Source organism: Nomascus leucogenys, chromosome 13 (genome assembly GCF_006542625.1).
Source record: "Nomascus leucogenys isolate Asia chromosome 13, Asia_NLE_v1, whole genome shotgun sequence".
NCBI classification, from domain to species: domain Eukaryota; kingdom Metazoa; phylum Chordata; class Mammalia; order Primates; family Hylobatidae; genus Nomascus; species Nomascus leucogenys.
The window spans coordinates 84,709,814-84,730,156 of NC_044393.1; the positions used below are offsets into that span (position 1 = coordinate 84,709,814).

General features: G+C 46.6%; 1 protein-coding gene across 1 annotated transcript; it reads right to left on the bottom strand.

Moving 5' to 3' along the window:
* Positions 1-242: 242 nt before the first annotated feature.
* Positions 243-19,949, bottom strand: FAM180A (family with sequence similarity 180 member A). Its single transcript, XM_003261379.2, has 3 exons — positions 19,645-19,949; positions 7,455-7,555; positions 243-4,996 (listed from the first exon to the last, which is right to left on the bottom strand). The coding sequence occupies exons 1-3, from the start codon at positions 19,718-19,720 to the stop codon at positions 4,652-4,654; spliced, it is 522 nt and encodes a 173-aa protein (XP_003261427.1). The 5' UTR covers positions 19,721-19,949; the 3' UTR covers positions 243-4,651.
* Between the last annotated feature and the right edge of the window lie 394 nt (positions 19,950-20,343).

Here is a 20,343-nt window from a genome sequence, read left to right on the forward strand (position 1 = left end):
CTAGGATGACTCAACTCTTTAAATGCATGTTAAAGACTGGCTACTGTATTTACTACATTCTGGCCTCATTTTTTTTTGGTTATGATTTTGAAACTCAGAATGAACAATACCACGTGGGTGATGTTTTGGTCGCAAACATTAAAGACACCGGATAATTATAAGCAGCTGTGGAAGTCAACATCCACTGTTAAACCCATGAACCATTCCAAATTCCTCGGTGAGATACTCTGAGATAACAAAGATTCCAGTGAGCAACTCAATCATGACATCTTTATTACACCATAGATGAATATTTGTTAAATAAAAATAGGTACAGCAAGTGATACGATAAGACCAGTAGTTCTCCTTCAGAACTCTACCCATTTTTCAGAGGAAGGAAACACTTTTCCAGAATACAATGCTCAAGAAATGTAAGCCAGATCCCACTTGTATGAGGTATCTTAAGTAGTCAGACTCTCAAAAACAGAAAGCAGAATAATGGTGCCAAGAGCTGGGGCAGGCAGGGGGAAGGGGAAAAGGGGAGTTGTTCAGTGGGTATAGAACTTCAGAATTACAAGATGAGAAAGTTCAGGGGGTCTGTTTCACAACAACATGCATGGAGTTAACGCTGCTGTACTATATGCTTAAAAATGGTTAAGATGGTAGGTACATTTTACGTGATGTGTTTTTTACCACAATAAAAAAATAAGATATGGAAATGGATTAGGAAAGTAAGGGGTATTGTACAAAGTCATTTAACAAGCATTTGATTTTAGACCATTGGACCTGCAGAAATACTTTGATTTGTTAGATTCAAGGTGAGGTGACAGAGCAATGAAGGTTGCAGCAGTTAAATGTCTATTGATGTCTCTTGAGTGACATTGGAGATAGCTGTGAGGATGCCAACGATGGAGGAAACTTAGAAAGTTTTTAGATCCTGGGCCGGGCACGGTGGCTCACGCCTATAATCCTAGCACTTTGGGAGGCTGAGGCAGGCGGACCACTTGAGGTCAGGAGTTCGAGACCAGCCTGGCCAACATGGTGAAACCCCATCTCTGCTAAAAATACAAAAAAATTAGCAGGGCATGGTGATGTGAGCCTGTGGTCCCAGCTACTTGGGAGGCTGAGGTGGGAGAATCGTTTGAACACTGTAGGCGGGGGTGCCACTGCACTCCAGCCTGGGTGACAGAGCGAGACTGTCTCAAAAACAAACAAACAAACAAACAAAAACAAAACAAAACAAAAAACCCACAAAGTTTTTAGATCCTAAAACTTGTCAGCAGAAATGGTTACATAAGTCATGGGCAAGTTTCCACTACAAACATCACACTCCCATATTATTCTAATAGTAATTATAACCAAATGTGACCCCTTCATGACTATAGTTGTGTAGAGTGTGGCACTAATGAGGCAAAATAGGAGACCCTGTTTGTCTGTCTAGTCTACATGTCTACTATTCCTTGGGCAAAGAATAGGGTTTTTTGGCTGCTGGTGGTGATCATAATATTTGATTCTGCATGTCAGTGAAGTCATTGTTATAAAACTCTCTGTAGGTAAACAATTATCTGCATTCAGATTAAAATAGTTTTTAAGATTCTAGTTACTGAAAATGAGTCTTCATTTGTCTTTAAAAAGGTCATGTCCTTCTTTTTTCTATTTTTTTTTTTCAGTCATTGATTGCCAGAGAAATTCAGACCCCAATTTGTGTTTAATTTTGTTGTTGCTGGGTGAATGTTCCTGGGAACCATCCTCCCATTCATGGATTTCTTACTACTGGGAGCAGCCATCTACATAACATGGTGGTCAGGGACTACAAGGGTGGGCCTTTCCATCTGATGATTCTGAGTACAAGAAAGCTTTCAGATCCATTGTCAAGGGAGTGGAGCCTCAGGGTGGGATACAAGACTGACTATAAGGGTATTGCACAGTGTCTAGGGACTGAGGCCATTGCTAATCCACTCCCCACCTGACATCTAGGAAAAGTACAAACTGTGAAGATAGGCTACCATCTTTATCTGCCTCTGGGCGATCCCAACACTGTCTGTACACTGACTTGTGTTTTACTTAGACAATGATACTCAGAGAAGACTGACAGACAGTGAGTGTTAGAGTGTGGGTCAGCAGAGATAGAGCAAAAGTCAAGCAGAAGAGTCTTGGAGATGCGTCAAAAAACAGATACAAAGATATTTGGAATTGGGCCCAAATATAGAGCAGCAGAGATACCAACTAAAATAAAAGAAAGACAGAGACAAGCAGAGTGACCGTGTCAGAGAGAATATGTACATTTAGAAAGAGAAGGATTGAACAAAAAAAGCATATATCAGAATCTGCATTTGGAGGAGGTAAAAGAGCAGAATGGTCAAGGAATGAGAAAGAGAGACTGAGACTTCCTAATCTTCTGAGCCTGAGAATATCAGGATGCAAATCTGTGTTTTTCTCTGATGATGAATACCTTCTTCCTGCATCCTAGTATTTCTCCAAAAAGATCATGCGGCTAGCACTGCTAGACAAAGCTTATTTGCTCAAAGATTTTGAAGGAGTCCAGACCTCATCATTATCAAATGACAACTGTTAAACACCCATTTCAGAATCAAATTTAGCCCAATAAATCCTCACTCATTCAAAGATCAGACTTGTTGCAGCTTTTGCTTGCCGAACTCAGCTGTAAACTTAGGAGAAGACAGAAAAATCTCTGAGCTAATGAGGAATCCTTATTAGCACCCAGACACTTGACCCCTAGCAGAGGCCTTCATCTATTAACTCTTATTTAACATAGAGTTATAACAAGCCTGGCTATCGTAGTTTGTAGGCAACGGCCAGCTAAGAAAGAACAGACTTGAAGGGCAAGTTACATTGGTAACAAAGAAAAATATGCTCTAATAGTCTGCCAGTGAGGGAGGCAGCAGAAAAACTCAGAACTGAACACAGAATGAGCAGTCTGGGACCTCTCAGGGTCAGTACAAACAGTTGAGCAGACTTCTTAGATCCAGGTGCTCTCCTTGTGGCATCTCACAGTTAAAGGATTGTAGGAACTTCATAGGTAGGAGTCTTAGAGATTATCTTATCCAACTCCTTCATTAGAATGTTTAAATGATGATATGGCCAGGCGCAATGGCTCGCGCCTATAATCCCAACACTTTGGGAGCCTGAGGCGGGTGGATCACTTGAGGCCAGAAGTTTGAGACCAGCCTGGCCAACATGGTGAAAAACCGTCTCTACTAAAAATACAAAAATTAGCCAGGTGTGGTGGTGTGCGCCTATAGTCCCAGCTACTCGGGATGCTGAAGCAGGAGAATCGCTTGAACCCGGGAGGCGGACGCTGCAGTGAGCCGAGATAGTGCCACTGCACTCCAGCCAGGACGACGGAGCGAGACTCCATCACACACACACACACAGACACACACACACACACACACACACACACACACACACACACACACACGAATGTTTAAATGATGATCTTACACTAAACAAAAGCTTAAGGTGATTTGTATATATAGTTTAAATAGATATCGAGTCAATATCTCTAAAAGGAAAGTTTTGGCATTTGAAAGGGAATTCTGTCATCTGAAAATCATTTTTATTTGGAGCATTTAGTTCTCTGATGATGCTAAATTATTTTCGCATGAAGTCAGACAGACAGGCACAGGCCTTCATGCCACCTTGTTCGTTGGGAGACTCTTTCTGCATTAGCTTGGTTTTTCTATTCAAAGACAAGTTATGGCTGGACTGGGCTGTGGGCCCCTTCCTATTTCTCTTCTGTGTTATGCCAACTTTCAAGAAAGAAGAGTTCAGACATAAAGGTCATAAAATTACTGATTTTCTAATGGATTATTCTTGGCAGCTTTGGAAAAGTCAAGAAGTATATCCTTGGCAAATAATATATTTATTTGGGTATAGCTCTAGTTTCTTTATATTTACTGTAGAACCTCTGGAAAAATGTTCATTCAACCCAGCACCCTAGTCCCTTAGGACCAAAGGAATCTGTCCCCCATCTTCTTGCCATGATGTCTCTTCTAGCTCATTCCTCACTTTTTTAAAAATTTATTTTTATTTTTGAGACAGAGTCTCGCTCTGTTCCCCAGGCTGGAGTGCAGTGGCACAATCTCAGCTCACTGCAACCTCTACCTCCTGGGTTCAACTGGTTCTCCTGCCTCAGCCTACTGAGTAGCCAGGATTACAGGTGTGCACCACCACGTCCGGCTGATTTTTGTGATTTTAGTAGAGATGGGTTTTCACTGTGTTGCCCAGGCTGGCCTTGAACTCCTGACCTCAAATAATCCTCCCGTCTCAGCCTCCTAAAGTGCTGGGATCACAGGCATGAGCCTCTGTGCCCGGCCTGTTCTCACTCTTGAGTGTGTGTGGCCACTGCTCTGGGTTGAATCATATCAGAGCTCTGCCTGCCATAGGCAAACCATTCTGCCCATGGAGGCATCTTGAATGACCACTCTAGCCCTTTCTTCCAGCCCAGGTCACATGATGGCATGAATCAGATGTGTCTTCCAGGAAACTACAAGGAGAAAAGAGCATCGGGGTTACTCTGTTTGATCTCTGCTGCTCTGTGTCAGCAGTAAGTGTTTTGTTGCTGGTCTCTGTAAATGGAGTAGAGAATGAAGTCTTTCTGGATTACTGTGCTGGTCCCTGCTCCGAGGTCCTGGTGTGGGCCAGTGTCTCAGGGAGGTACTCCCGGCTGTGAAGAGCGCATCAAGTCGTGCCTCAGGGCCTGGAAGAGGCTAACGAGGGACTGCGCCCAGATGTCCTTCTGATAGCCGTGGGACAGGGCTGTGCGGTAGGCTGTGTAGGCCAGGGTCAGCACTGTCCTTTCAAAGTCTTCTTTCTTGAGGATGCCAGGGTGGCTGGAGAGGCTGGCGCTGAGCCGGCGGATGTCTGGGATGCTCTTGGGGATGACGTTGTTGTAGACGGTGCGGAAGTCCGAGGCCTTCCGCAAGGAGGCCAGCTCCTCGTCCTTGATGGAGATCTGCAGGTCAGGGCCGATCTCAAGTTCGGCCAGCAGGAACTGGTGAGAAATGTGGATGTGCAAAAATATGAAGTGAGGCATTGCTGAGGACACAGTTATATTCATTATCACGCACCTTCCCTTAGGGAGGCAGCTGCCAGAAGAGCTTTGGAACTCAAGAGACCTGAGTTCCAGTTCTGACTTTCTCACTTGCTGTGTGACCTTGGACAAGTTACTTAACTTCTCTGAGCCTCACTTTCCTTCTCAGTGTAAATAATTAGTAACAACATCTACTTCACTGGGATATTGTGAGAGGTAAATGAGACAAATATGGATAAAGCTAATACAGTGTCTGGTTCAAAACCAGTATTTAAGGGACTAATTATAGTTTCTAGTGTCCTAGATAAATTCCTTCTTCCCTTTCTTTTTCCCACCCAACAAAGATCATCTAAAGCATCAACTATTTCGATAATTTTAAGGCAGAAGCTGGGAGACTCTTTCTGCATTAGCTTGGTTTTTCTATTCAAAGACAAGGTGTGACTGGATTGGATTGGGCTGTGGGCCCCTTCCTGTTTCTCTTCTGTGTTAAACCAGCTTTCAAAAAAGAGGAGTTCAGACATAAAGGTCATAAAATTACTGATTTTCTTTTTTTTTTTTTTTTTTTTAGATGGAGTCTCACTCTGTCACTCAGGCTGGAATGCAGTGGTGTGATCTCAGCTCACTGCAACCTCCACCTCCTGGGTTCAAGCAATTCTCCTGTCTCAGCTTCCCAAGTAGCTGGGATTACAGGCACCTGCCACCATGCCTGGCTAGTTTTTTGTATTTTTAGTAGAGATGGGGTTTCACCATGTTGGTCCGACTGGTCTCGAACTCCTGACCTCAGATGATCCACCAGCCTCGACCTCCCAAAAGTGCTGGGATTACAGGCATGAGCCACTACGCCGAGCCAAATGACTGATTTTCTAACTGATTCTTCTTGGCAGCTTTTGGAAAAGTCAAGAAGTACATCCTTGGTAAACAATATATTTATTTGGGTATAGCTCTAGTTTCTTTATATTTACTATAGGACCTCTGGAAAAATGTTCAGAGTTTGAAGGATGCAGAGGATTGTGTTAGGAATCAAGTGGGACACAGAGATTTGTCCTCCTCTCTGACCTGCCCGCTAAGCGTAGGAGCTGGGTCTGCCATGCACATCCTTGGGTAGTGCCAGGTTCACAGTAGGGATGGAATGACTCCAAATCCTCACTCTTCAATCTGTCTCCGTCTTCCCTTGCCTGAATTCATCCTCCATGGCACTGTCTATGATCTTTCTAAAATATAGATCTCTTCGTATGACTCCCATGTTTAAGACTAGGCCAAGACTCTGCATTTCCCGGTCTGGTTCCCAAGGCAGGATTTGAAATCTCTCCCCCTGGCTTAACTGCATGGCTACAGCAAGTTATCTCTTATTTTATTTTATTTTTTTGAGATGGAGTCTCGCTCTGTCACACAGGCTGGAGTGCAGTGGTGCGATCTGAGATCACTGCAACCTCCACCTCCCGGGTTCAAGCGATTCTCCTGCCTCAGCCTCCCAAGTAGCTGGGATTACAGGTGCATGCCACCATGGCCGGCTAATTTTTGTATTTTTGGTAGAGATGAGGTTTCACCATGTTGGCCAGGCTGGTCTCGAACTCCTAACCTCAGGTGATCCGCCTGCCTCGGCCTCCCAAAGTGCTAGGATTACAAGCATGAGCCACTGCACCTGGCCCGGCTGTCTCTTTCTTAACCAGACAGTCCTAGTGCATGGAGTCAGAGGATGTCAAAGCTGGAGGAGAATTTTGGACAGCCTAGTTGAATTCTCTCATTTAACAGCTGAGGAGAGTCAGGCCCAGAGAGAAACAGTGGCTTATGCAAGGTGGCACAGTGGATGAGTGACAGAGCCAGGACTAAAGCTCAGATCTTGAGCCTGGGATCATAACACTGAACCAATCTGGGTGGCCTCGGGAAATTGACCCTGTGGTCTGGAGGAGGAGTGGGGTCTCAGTGATGCAAGGTGAGAGGTAGTGGAAGAGAGCCTGCAGGGTGGTCTGTGGCTTCCAGAAACCCAGCTGGGCTGGCAGCTCAGCCAGACAGCATTGCCATCGTAGCATGCAGGGCCTTGGAGGCAGGCTGCACCCAGACAATGGCTTGGCATTTCCTGGCGGGTCCTGCCTCAAGGACTTTGCTTGGGAATATTGCCACACTCTGGGGCCTGGGTGCCAGGAGTGACGCCTATGGGCCAAACCTAATCTTTAGTTTAAACTGAACTGAACTCCTAATGCCATCATTCTCTGTTATAGCATGTGGGAAAGACAGGAGGCATGAGGAATACTTTATGAATGAGCAGGTTCTGTGACCTCTACAAATTAGGCTATTCTCTACCACAGCAGGGGTCACTCATGGTCAGGGGCTGAGAGGTCACTTCTCCTTTTCCAAAAAAGATAAAGAAAGTGCAGTGCCTTTTGGGTGACTTGGATTGAGCATGTTCCCCTCTGCCTACCTCGTAGAGCAGCTCCACCTCCTCCAGGGAGGTCTGCAGGACTGGGTTCAATGGCAGTGATGAGGACCTCTTTGGCCGGTGGGCAGCAGGGAAGAGCACAGCTGAAAGAAAGAAAACAGTGAGTTCCTGGCTGCAGTGTGCACCCAGACCTTCTCCCTCTGGTCCGCCTTGAAGGTAGTCAAGGAGTCTTAAAAATGGACTGACTTGGCCAGGCACAGTGGCTTATGCCTGTAATTCCAGCACTTTGGGAGGCCGAGGCGGGTGGATCACCTGAAGTCAGGAGTTTGAAACCAGCCTGGCCAACATGGTGCAACCCCGTCTCTACTAAAATTACAAAAAAACAGCCGGGCATGGTGGTGGGTGCCTGTTATCGCAGCTACATGGAAGGCTGAGGCAAGAGAATAGTTTTAACTCAGGAGGTGGAGGTTGCAGTGAGCCAAGACTGCGCCATTGCACTCCAGCCTGGGCAATAGAGCGAGATTCCATGTCAAAAAAAAAAAAAAAAGAAAAAAAAAGGACTGACTGGAAAGTGGTGGTGGACACAGAGTGAAGAGAGAGGTGACGTACTTCCCTGGTGTGGCCCAGAAAGCTCTCAGTCATATCAGATCAGTGGCTTAAAAACTGGCTGCTCATCAGAACCGTCTGAGAAAACGAGAAAAGAAAAGAAAAAGAAAAAGAAAAAGGAAGAACCATCTGAGAAAGTTTTGCAAAATCTATATGGTTGGGGATACGCATGCCTTAGGGAATTTATATTAACCAAAGCAAAATAAAGCAAAGTAGAAATGAGTGAGAACAAAAAGCCCCAAGTCAGTAAGTGAATTCCCTGAAAACACTGTTCCCTAATAGCACTGCACACATTCATATCAGTATGAAGTGCTGGTTTATGTTGATTCACTGCCCGTTTTAATCAGAAGGTCAGGCTTCTGGCTGCCTCAGGCATCCAAAATATAGCTGCCAAGAATCTGAACACACGTGACAAAATAAAGGAAGAGAGCTGCACGAGACCCAGGCCCTTGGATCTAGGGCATCATTGTGGGGTCAAACTCAGAGCTTTCCCCAAGGGCTGCCTGATTTTTGTTTGTTCGTTTGTTTGAGATGGAGTCTTGCTCTGTCGCCCAGGCTGGAGTGCAGTGGCACGATCTTGGCTCACTGCAACCTCTGCCCCCCGTGGGCTCAAGTGATTCTCCTGCCTCAGCCTCTCAAGTAGCTGGGATTACAGGTGTGTGCCACCACGCCCGGCTAATTGTTGCATTTTCAGTAGAGACAGGATTTCACCATGTTGGCCAGGCTGGTCTTGAACTCCTGACCTCAAGTGATCCGCCCGCCTCAGCCTCCCAAAGTGCTGGGATTATAAGCATGAGCTACCGTGCCCTTTAGGAATGCATTTAGTATAAAGTCAGTGACTTGACAATGCTGTTCCCCAGTGGTTGCATGTAGAAGTGGTAACTGGAGGAAGATGAATTGCTATTAGAGGTACACAGGACAGCAAGAATTAGGCACTGACTGGGGACAAGTGAAGGAGAAGACAGAACATCAGAGGGTATAGGAATGATCATTATAAATTGCAGTTCTCCAGGACCATGTCAGGCTCGGAGCAAATAGCCCTGGTCACCTCCACAGCCTCTCTGGGGAGCAGGCACTGTGCAGAAATGATCGGTAAGCCCTCCGCCAGCTGACAGAAAAAGGTACAGCTTCTTTAAGACACTTGATTGTGATCTACCAGAAAACTGGGGAAATAACGGTAAAAATTGGAGACTACAAGGTGTTGGCACCCCTTGAAGTTGTACAGGCATATTTTGCTTAATCATAAATGGCAGCTCTGCTAGTTGATAACAGTGCCCTTGAGCCATTGAGAAAAGGTCAAATTATGTTCAGTGTACGCAGTTAAAAAAGGCAGGCTGGGCGCGGTGGCTCACGCCTAAAATCCCAGCACTTTGGGAGGCCGAGGTGGGCAGATCACATGAGGCCAGGAGTTTGAGACCAGCCTGGTCAACATGGTGAAACCCCATCTCTACTAAAAATACAAAAGTTAGCTGGGCATGGTGGTGCATGCCTGTAATCCCAGCTACTTGGGAGGCTGAGGCAGGAGAATTGCTTGAACCTAGGAGGTGGAGCTTGCAGTGAACCGAGATCGTGCCACATTGCACTCCAGCCTGGCGACAGAGTGAGACTCCATCTCAAAAAAAAAAAAAAAAAAAAAAAAGCCAGGCGCGGTGGCTCACACCTGGAATCCCAGCACTTTGGGAGGCTGAGGCAGGCAGATCACGAGGTCAGGAGATCGAGACCATCCTGGCTAATACAGTGAAACCCCGTCTCTACTAAAAAAAATACAAAAAATTAGCCGGGCGTGGTGGCAGGCGCCTGTAGTCCCAGCTACTAGGGAGGCTGAGGCAGGAGAATGGCGTGAACCCAGGAGGCAGAGCTTGCAGTGAGCCCAGATCGTGCCACTGCACTCCAGCCTGGGTGACAGAGCGAGACTCCGTCTCAAAAAAAAAAAAAAAAAAAAAAAGAAAAGGCAGGGAAGGATGGAAATCATTTTAGAAGGATTGCCATCGGAAGTGATTAAAAAAAAAAAAAAAAGGAAACATCTTTAACTTAGAGGAACTTTCCTGAAAAGCTCACTGGTAGGGATCTCCCATGTTCCAGAAAAGCCTGATGGATGTATTACAGTATTGCTGTCAATTGCTTTCTCAGTAACTCTTCTATGATCGATACCACAAGTTCCTCAAGGGCTTAGGTACATACAGTTTTATATTTCTGTACCTGTGGCAGAGCCTGCCAGGCTTCTGGGGTGTGTGCCAGGCATAGCTGTTGATGACCAAATCCCTGCACTAATGGTCGCCTCGGCCAGCAGAGTGACCAGCTCTGCTTCGCCAGACCATGCTCAGGGAAGGAGCCATGAGCTCCATGGCAGTATTCTCTAGCCCGGCATTTCAGCAGAGTTTATATTCTTTGCCAAAAAAGCGCCAGTTTCCCACAGAATCATAGATTTTAGGGCTTGAGGAAGCCTTTGCCCCTGTTCGTCCATTGCCAATGCCTGTAGTGTCAGGTGGAACGTAGGAGAGTGAGGTATCTGTGACTCCACTAGTTAACAGTTAGAGTAACCAAAGCGGTTTCTTGGACCCGGCTCCAGAGTTCTGATTTAATTGAACCAGAGGGCAATGAACACATTACGGTTTTGTAAAGCTTCCTAAGTGCTTCTAATGACAGCCAAGGTTGAGAACTACTGTCCTAGTCAGAGTGAGCTTGACCTGAAATTGTGTGGAAGACGCTGACCCTAGGCTGTGTGGCCGCTCTCTGGTTAGATCAGTGGTTCCCAGCCTTGACTAGACATTCGATTCATCCAGGCACTTTTAGAAACCCAAATGCCCAAGACCACACTCCAGGCCAATTTGTGGGCATCTCTGGGAGTGAAATGTAGGCACTGGGACTTTTTCCAGCTCCCAGGCTCCAGGAGGCAGCCAGATCTGTGTTATCCACAACACAGACAGGCCGATGGTGTCCTTCTACCATAAAACAATTCAGAGCTCTTGCCTATCTGATGGGGCCTTACAAGGTCATCTGAAGAGACCAAGGTCATCATGTTCTTGGAGGTAAGGAGTGCAGGCACAAAGAGGGCACAGACTTTGTCTCTGCTTTCTCCTTGGTATGAGATGAGTTGGTCCTAGGTCAAGGTGTGGCCTGTTTCTTTCTTCATGCTCTTCTTTTCTTCCCGCCAGGAAGAAAGGAGGTGGATGAAACCCCCTTCTTAGGATAGGATCTAAGAGCGACTTTACTTCTTTAATTCTGCTAGAATTTATCTCTTATTGCCAAATTAAAGGTATCGTTACCTTAAAAAAAAAAACATAAAACCTCAGTCCCAGCAGATGACGGCAATAGGGAGGGAATGTCAGGGCACGGAGCCCTTTCTGCTCTCTGTAATCACAGCCAGCCTGTGGCTGCCTGCCTGGAAGTTATTCATGATCTTAGACCTGGAATTTCTTCACTCAGTTGTTGCCCTGAGAACAGCAACATGCCTTTAACATGCTCACCCCAGGCGGACCCCTAGTTCTCAAAGAGCCAAGAAGCAAATACTTCCTGGTTCAAAGCTGAGCTTGATAATGGAAACTTTGTCATTTCCAACAGCTCTTGGTCTCCTACTGAATAGTAACATAGTTTGGTGGAGTCTTAGAAATAGCTTCAGCCTTCAGACAAGGGGAATGGCTATTGCTTTAGAATGTAAGTATGTACCAAAAATTAGCTGGGTGTGGTGGTGGGCACCTACAGGGCACCTGTAGTCCCAGCTACTCAGGAGGCTGAGGCAGGAGAACGGCGTGAACCCGGGAGGCGGAGGTTGCAGTGAGCCGAGATCATGCCACTTCGCTCCAGCCTGGGTGACAGACTGAGACTCCGTCTCAAAAAAAAAAAAAAAAAAAAAAAAAAAGTAAGTGTGTACCAGGCGTGGCAGCTCACACTTGTAATCTCAGGACTTTGGGAAGCTGAGGCGGGTGGATAACTTGAACCCAGGAATTTGAGACCAGTCTTGGCAACATAGTGAGACCCATCTCTACTAAAAATAAAAAAAATTAGCTGGGCATGGTGGCACACGCTTGTGGTCCCAGCTACTTGGGAGGCTGAGGCAGGAGGATCAACTGGGTCTGGGAGGTCAAGGCTGTAGTGAGCTGTGATCAGCCACTGCACTCTAGCCTGGGCGATAGAGTGAGACCCTGTCTCAAAAAAAAAAAAAAAAAAAAAAAAAAAAGGCCAAGCAAATGGGAGAAAGAATTTCCACTGAATGTCACTGATAAGGATCAATATCTAGAAGCTAAAAAAGAGGTCCTACCAATCCATTTAAAAAGTAAAATTTAGAATGTATGTGTGGGAAGCACAGGAATCTTAAAGATGGGTCTCTCTCCCTCCCTTCCTCACCCCCACCCCTGTACTGGTCCACCAGCCCAAGCAGTGCTGCCCCTCACATTTCTGTGGCTGCTTTGACCTTGTGCATTGGGCAGGGGTAGGGACAGCTGCTGGAGTGCAGCCAGATCTAGGGCAGACATCTCAGTGGCTCAGCAGCCACCCAGATCTGACTCCCCGTGTGAGGCAAGATCTAAAGAGAATAAACTTATCTCCACTGGAGAGGCTGGAGGTGGTGGTGGGTGAGAAATAGCTCTATTTGATCAATGTCAAAATACAGAGGTACAATTTCACAATGTACAGTCACTCCAAGATGTTCTTGTCCATAATGACGAAGGCTGGACCCCACCAGAAATGCTGATGGCTGAAACAAGGGCTGGCAAACTCCAAGATGTATATGTGCAAAGCTGGAAACTAGACTTGCTCTTATATTTTAGAAAATCCTGTTTCCCCAGGAAGTCTTTCCTGGGAACCCCACTGTACACGGTTGTTTTCCTTCTCTATCTCTATCTTTCTGCATCCAGGCCGCATGTTTTGCATCTTGCTGCACACCACCCTGGAAAGTTTCATCAGGGTTGCCAGGCCCTGGGAGGGAGCAAATGAGCTGTGTGCAGCCTTTGCTTCACCTCTGTGTGCACGTAATGCCATGCTCTGGGTGCAGTCTCAGGATATATTTTGGAATGGTTTAAAAAACCATAAACTAGGTAAAACCAAACCAAAACAACAGCCTTGGAGACTCTTCAGGGCTTTGCTGGTTTTTCTTCCTTTTCCTTCTGTCCCATCTCTCAAACTTACGGAGGTCGCTTTAAGTTCAGCTCCCTGCTCCCTGTGAGCTGTGAGTAAAGTGCTCTGGGCAGCCCAGCCTTTGCAAGGCTGATGGGAGGGAGGCCTGTGTCCTCCTCCCTGGATGCCTGTTAGCAACGGCAGCCCCTCTAAGAGCCGGGTCAAGAGACCAGAGACTGGCAGGAGGGTCCCACGCCTCCCAGGTGCCGCCTGAGCACTGAACCTCAGACAAGAAGGCTGGTGTGACGTGTTTGTCAGAAGCATGGACTTTGTGCATCTTTTGCTTGTGTACAATTGGGCCCATTTGTTTACCTTCTTCTCTATTCAATGCTCCCCGCCCAGTCCACTGTCCAGGCATTTCCTCAGGATGTGAATGTGTCCATGAGGGCCACTCGGTGTGTCTGTCCTAGGGGCTCTGAGACTCAGTGGTCAGCTTGCATGGAAGCTGGCTGCCCAGGCTGGCCGTGGGGTGGGGAAACCAAGCGCTGCTCAGCTCCTCCTCGACTCCCTGGACAAATGAGCATCTAGGACACATGGGACCGACCAGCATAGAACAAGTGACTCACTTGCTAAAGGTCATGCCACATGGACTAAGTTTGTCCAGGAGCTGGATCCGGAGTTCCTGATTCATGTGTTATAGCGTGTTCTGTCCATGTCTTCTGCTGAGCTATACCTCTGGAGCTCAGGCTAAAGCTCTTAACACGTGGAGCTCAGATATAATAATGTAAGAGCTCAGGGGCACCCACTGTGTGCCTTGTGCTGTCTACAAGTACCTTGTGAGGTAAATATGAACTTTCCATTTTATAGATGAAGAAACTTGGAGGTTAAGAAAATTGCTCTAGGCTATCCAATTTATTTGAGGTAGGGCTGGGATTAAAATCCAGATCTCCAAGGCTCCAAAACCCAATCTCACTGATAAGTGAACAGTGCTCCTTTATTGTAGGTACCTCTGCCCAGAGAGTGGGCATTCTTCAGTTCTGAATAACTACAGAAAGGATAAATGGTAGTTAGTTATGAATGAATGAATGCCTATGCATTTGATAGAAAACGTATTCTTAAATGGATCACACATACTTTTCAAAACTCTGACTTTGACTTATAATAATGTGATATGCAAGGTCAAAGGACTACTTTTAGGATCACTCTCCTGCATCGATTCTCCTTTTCTCCCTCTTTTTTTTTTTTTTTTTTTTTTGGAGACAAGAGTCTTGCTCTGTCGCCCATGCTGGAGGGCAGTGGTGTAATCTTGGCTCCCAGGTTCAAGCGATTCTTGTGCCTCAGCCTCCTGAGTAGTTGGAACTACAGGCTCCACCATGCCTGGCTAATTTTTGTATTTTTTTTTTTTTTTTTTACTGGAGACGGGGTTGTTTACCATGTTGGCCAGGCTGGTCACGAACTCCTGACCTTAAGTGATCCTCCTGCCTCAGCCTCCCAAAGTGCTGGGATTACAGGTGTGAGTCACCACACCCGGCCCCTTATTGTTCCTTGGGAATCACTTGGCAAAAGCACAATCCAGCTCTACCTATTCCACGCCTGCCTCTGTGCACCTGAATGTGGCTGGAGAAAAACGCTCTTTGTGATGACTCTATTTAAAATTACAACCCTCTGGACTCTCTAGCCTCTGTCCCTACTTTATTATCATCCAACAAATCACCTATTTTAAAATATAAATATATTTGTTGCCTGTTTCCCCCCACTAGAGGGTATGGGATTTTGTCTATTTTGTTCACTGTTGTATTCCCAGTGCCTAGCATTATGCCCCTTCCTGTTTGTCAAATGAATAAATAATCCCACAGGAACACGTTACCTGCCCTGGTCACTAAGCTCTATTCTTTCCAAATAGAGTGCCTACAAAATCCTTCCTTTTCTAATAGGGTGAATCTAGAGTTTATTTGTGGTTCTCGGTCTTGGCTAATGATCAGAAAGTAGATGTTGACTTCTGTCTCCACCACACCCTCCCCTTATCCCTGAGGAGTCCCTGTTTGGGCCCGGACCAAGCTATATTTTAATTGATCTCAGTGAGTGCTGTCCCCTACCTCCCCCACACCTTAGCCCTTCAAAGCTTTCTTGCCTAGACAAACAGCCAGAGGCGCTCCAATGGAGTAGCCTGCCTTTGTTTGGCAGCCGGACCTTCTCTTTGACTTTCTGTAATCTGGGTTAAAAGTCTCTTTCTTCTTCTTTCCTCCCGTCCCTCCGATATGTTCAGTAGCATGGTATTCAGGCTAATCATGCTTTCCCCGGAACTGTGCATAGCATTTGTGGCAAAGAGCTTGTTGGAAAGGATTCAAGCTGCAGACCATCTCAAGCCAAACTCCAACTGTATTTTTAATGAATCAGTTGAAGCAACTCGATGGAAAGGACAGTGGGTGTGGAAAGGAAAAGCTCTCGTTTGTAAAAGATTTTTTGCCAGATCTGACTGATGTCATTTACTTTTTGACTCCTGGGCCAGCCCTCTGGAAACACAGTGCTATTCTGAGCGAGCCAGGGTCTCGGCCCTGTGCGTGGGGGTCCTCTGGGAGAGCTCCTGAAAGGGCCCCGGCAGCCGACTCCTCTTGGCTGGAAAGCTCCACCATGTAGGGGAGGTTGGGGCTGCCGGGAGCAGGTGAGTGGCCCATGGGGGATGTAGAAATATGCGGAGCGGATGAATGAGGACGGGGCACTCTGCCAGCAGGTGAACCTGGGGGATCAAATTCAACTCTGCCTTTGCAGCTGGGGGAGCTGGGGCACTTCACTTCTTGCCTCACTCTCCAATTTTCTTACCTGTAAATGGTCAGGATAGCACCTGCCTCATGGAGTTACTGTGGAGCGAGGAGATGGCTCTGTATGGGGCACTTGGGCAGTGAATACTTAAAACAATTTTCTTTTTGGACACAGGGTCTTGCTGCATCATCCAGGCTGGAGTGAAGTAGCGCAATCATAGCTCTCTGCATTCTTGACCTCCTGGGCCTAAGGGATCCTATCACCTTGGTCTCCTGGCCTTAAGTGATCCTACCACCTTAACCTTCTGAGTAGCTGGGACTACAGGCATATGCTTCTATACCCAGCTAATTTTTTTTTAACTTTAATTTTTTTAAGAGATGGGAGATCTCACTATGTTTCCAGGCTGGTCTCGAACTCTTGGCCTCTCAGTCCCCTGAGTCACTGGAATTATAGGCGTGCACCACCATGCCCGGCAGTCAGTGAGTACTTACTGAGTACTGACCACAGGCCTTTCCCTCATGGAACATTCATGACTGAGGACACACACAACCCTTAAGTGGGCGCCTGAAAATGACACAAGTTCCACCAAAAAATGGAAGGGCTGCTCTATTAAACTACTTAAAAAATAATTTGTATGTATTCAACAAAAGCATAGCTATTCATATCCTTATAGATGCATATTTCTTTCATATCCTTAATAGATGCATATTTCTTTCTCGAGTCTGGCTAGTCCTCCCCCTTCCAGTGGTGCCCTGGCAGGACCTGGTATGTGCTGGGACGTGGGCCACCTGTGTGTGTATGTGTGTGTGTGTGTGTGTGTGTAGATGTGGCTTTCCTGGCTTGGCCACAGGTGAGTCATTTGGTCTTCATCAAGCTGGTGGGGCTGAAATGGGTGATCCTGGATCCTGGCGTGGAAAGCTGCCTCCCAGGGTGGAATCCTAGAGAGCGCTTAGGGAAAGGCTGGGAGGATGGTAGGAAAAAGACAGTCCTAACAACAAGGTGCATATTGCCTGTGGGTTTACATCTACATTTACGTGTTGGAGCAGGAGGGTGGGAGGATGGACACGGGGTAGTGGTGGGGCTGGGGGCCCGAAGGGCAGGGGGTGGAAGAGGAAAATCTCAGGAAGAGATTGCCCTAAGACTGTTTCCAAAGGGAGTACTTTGAATTGAGGCTGGAGGTAGGGTGGGGATAAGGATGAAGGTGAAATGAATAATACGTTTGGAAAAACTTATTCATTTGGGTGTGACTCCTATTCCGTCTTAAAAAAAAGATGGCAAGAATTGTGTATTTCTTTTATAATTAGAAAAAAATGTTAAAAATGAAAAAAAAAATCAATTACGTGGAAGACATTTGATGATGGTTGGAGGGACTCCATATCATTTGTTGATCAGCGCTGACTTGAGCCGTTAATCTAGCACGTCACATCCGCTGCCTCATAGTGGCCTCAATATCAGATGGGCTGGCTTTGAGCCAGCGGATCGTGAACTCACTGTGGAAGGACCTTCCCCGATGCAGAAGGACATGGCCCAGAGAAGTTGCTCCCAAAATGTTGCCGTAGATTCCCCTGTTAAGAGCCTCAAACTTCTTTTAATGAAAAATCTTTATTTTTCAAAAACTGGTAGGCAATAGCTAATATTTATATTGTGCTTTGTCATTTACAAAGTATTTTCATCTATATTTTTGAATATGACCCTCACAGTAACACCATGAGGGTTTTATTGATGTGATGGATGTTAATGTTACCCGTTAGTGAGTGAAAGCTCAGAGAGGTTAAGAGACTTGTCTGAGATCGCATCGCCAGATAGAGACGGAACTTGAACCAGGACCCTTGCAGAGCGGCTCGTGATGTGGCTGTCATGTTTACAAGCCATGTTGCAAGTCAAATAATCCCTTTTGGCTTTGTAATAGCCTGTGCATTTGGAAGAGTGGGCACTATTACCCCGTTTAATAAGCAAATCCCCAGTGTGACAAAGAGGGGAGTGACAGACCCCAACTCCAAGATCTCTTTGCTTTTTGCTTCCAAGTGCTACCTCAAAGTTTGTGCCCATCATGAAAAGGGAGGTGTGAAAACAGGGTGACTATAGTCAATAACAATTTAATTGTACATTTAAAAAGAACTAAAAGAGGGCCGGGCACCGTGGCTCATGCCTATAATCCCAGAACTTTGGGAGGCTGAGGTGGGTGGATCACTTGAGGTCAGGAGTTTGAGACCAGCCTGGCCAAAATGGTGAAACCCCATCTCTACTAAAAATACAAAAATTAGCCAGGCGTGGTGGTGCGCACCTGTAATTCCAGCTACTCAGGAGACTGAGGCACGAGAATCACTTGAACCTGGGAGGCGGAGGTTGCAGTGAACCAAGATTGCACCACTGCATTCCAGCCTGGGCAACAGAGTGAGACTCCGTCTCAAAAATAAATAAATAAGTAAATAAATAACAAATAAAAATAACTAAAAGAGTATCATTGGATTGTTTGTAACACAAAGGCTAAATGCTTGAGGGGATGGATACCCCATCTTCCATGATGTGACGTGCCTGTATCAAAACATCTCATAGGCCCCATAAATATGTACACCTACTATGTGCCCACAGAAATTAAAAATTAAAAATTAAAAAAAGAAAAGGGAGGGGTGTACGTGTGTATGTGCATGTGTATGCAATGTTGTTATGAGAAAAATGAAGAATGCTGTATTATTTGTTTCTGGGCAATGATCACTTCACAGCTCAGCTCAAAAGACTTATATCCCTGTTAGAGATGTAAGTCCCTAATGTCAGGTTTAACCATGAGGAAATAAAACCCAACATAAGTACAGTAGCTTTTGCCTCCCTCCCATTTCAGATCCTTCTCTTGTGCTGCTCTATCCCCACTCTGGCCACTCCTTCCTTCCCTGACACTGTCCTTGAGAAGCAAGCAGGAGGCACATCCATACCACCATGCCAGTTGCCTTCCAATTTTGCATCTCTAGAAACACCTACTGGCCTGACTTGAAGGAGCCCATTCTTCTTGCATTTCTTTCTAGGAGAGTGAACTCAGTTGACTTTAGGTAGTGGAAAGATTTCCGTTCATATTGGTGAAGAGTGGGCAGTACTGTGGGTCCCTCCTTTCCTAACAGTGACAAACTCTGGCTCGAGGTGCTCCCGGTGTTTACCAAGCAGAGCCAGTCCCAGGGAAATGGAGAAAAGATGCCATCCAGCCAGGAGGAACTACATCCTCAGGGGCAGGAAGTCAGTGATGAGAGAACAGCCTTTGCTGGGGCCCCTTCCTTTGTGAGGAGGTGGCGGGGCCAGTGGGTGCAGTGGAGGTTGAAGGGTTGCTCTCCTCACCTGCCCACCTCTGGCTGCAGAGATGCGTCCCCTCCCGGTGAGGAGGCAACTTCCTGCAGAGCTTCTGCTCTGGTTCCCCCAGGGAGCAGGCCTTTGGCATCCCAGCCCCCATCACTCCATCATTTTAGCAGCTGACCTCGGCACCTGCTCTCCAGATGGTCTGGCCCAACTGCTGCAGGTGGTGGGAGCAGCTGAAGAAATGAGTTCTACTTTCTATGAAGCAGATATGAGTTCTCTCTGGGATACCAGAAAAGGATGCTTTCTGGGTTCTCCACCTCAACCTAGTTCCCTCAGGGGCTTTGATTTTTTCCAGTGTCATTTCCCCATCACCCTCTAAGAAGGGAGAACATGTCAAGAAGCATCAAGCAATTGACAGAGATTAGATAAAAGGAGAGTGCAGGGCTTCTGACGTCCTTCCCTCCAAATTTTGAATTGCATTGATGAAAGAATAATGAGCATTAAACAAACAAATGAATAAAAAGCAACTCACCCCTGCTCCACCTGTGGCACATAGAAGCCTCAGCATTGTAATACAACAGCAGAAGCAGCAACATCTTCCAATGCATCTTGTCCTTCAAAAGGTGAAAAATGGACCCTCAAGCCCAATGGAACCCCAGTAACTGCAGGTATGCCCGCGCCGTTCTTCCCAGTGAGATGATGGAGTGCTTCCCTCCCTTCCTTTTGCAGACGTGCAGAAATGCCTACTCTGCCTCAGAAGGCTGGAGGCTGAAGGCTGCGTCCTGGGTGGGACAGGAGTCGGTACCTCTCTTCATCTGACTCTCTCTGGGATTGGGGGGACTGGGCTTCCACAGAGAGACTCTGTTTTTGAGCACATCTGGAGTGACTCACGGGGCATGTGATCTCCTTGGCAGTGGGGCGGATAAATATAATTTCTGTACTTGAGTTCCATGTGTTGGATGCACCCACTGGAATTTTTCTTTAACAAACAGACCCGCGGAACTTGTTAGAGAGCCCGGCGAAGAGTTGGCTGCTCTCCCCGTCCACACATACGATACCAGAGCCAGGGGCGAGGGCTGGAGGCAGAGTTGGGAGCCTGCCTGGCAGACACCAGGGCTGGTTGAGCCTAAGTTGCCTTCAGGACAGCAAAATCATTGTGGTGCCTGGGCTGAGTGTCACTGTTGCCTGGCCCTGGAGCTGGACTTGGACGTTGGCACCTAGAGCCTGGGTC

Excerpts from the sequence above, each read along its gene's own strand:
- FAM180A (XM_003261379.2), bottom strand. The coding sequence starts at position 19,720 with ATGCATTGGAAGATGTTGCTGCTTCTGCTGTTGTATTACAATGCTGAG. Across the intron at positions 7,556-19,644 it reads GTGCCACAGGTGGAGCAGGG|CTGTGCTCTTCCCTGCTGCC; the intron begins GTGAGTTGCTTT and ends TCTTTCTTTCAG. Across the intron at positions 4,997-7,454 it reads AGGTGGAGCTGCTCTACGAG|TTCCTGCTGGCCGAACTTGA; the intron begins GTAGGCAGAGGG and ends ATTTCTCACCAG.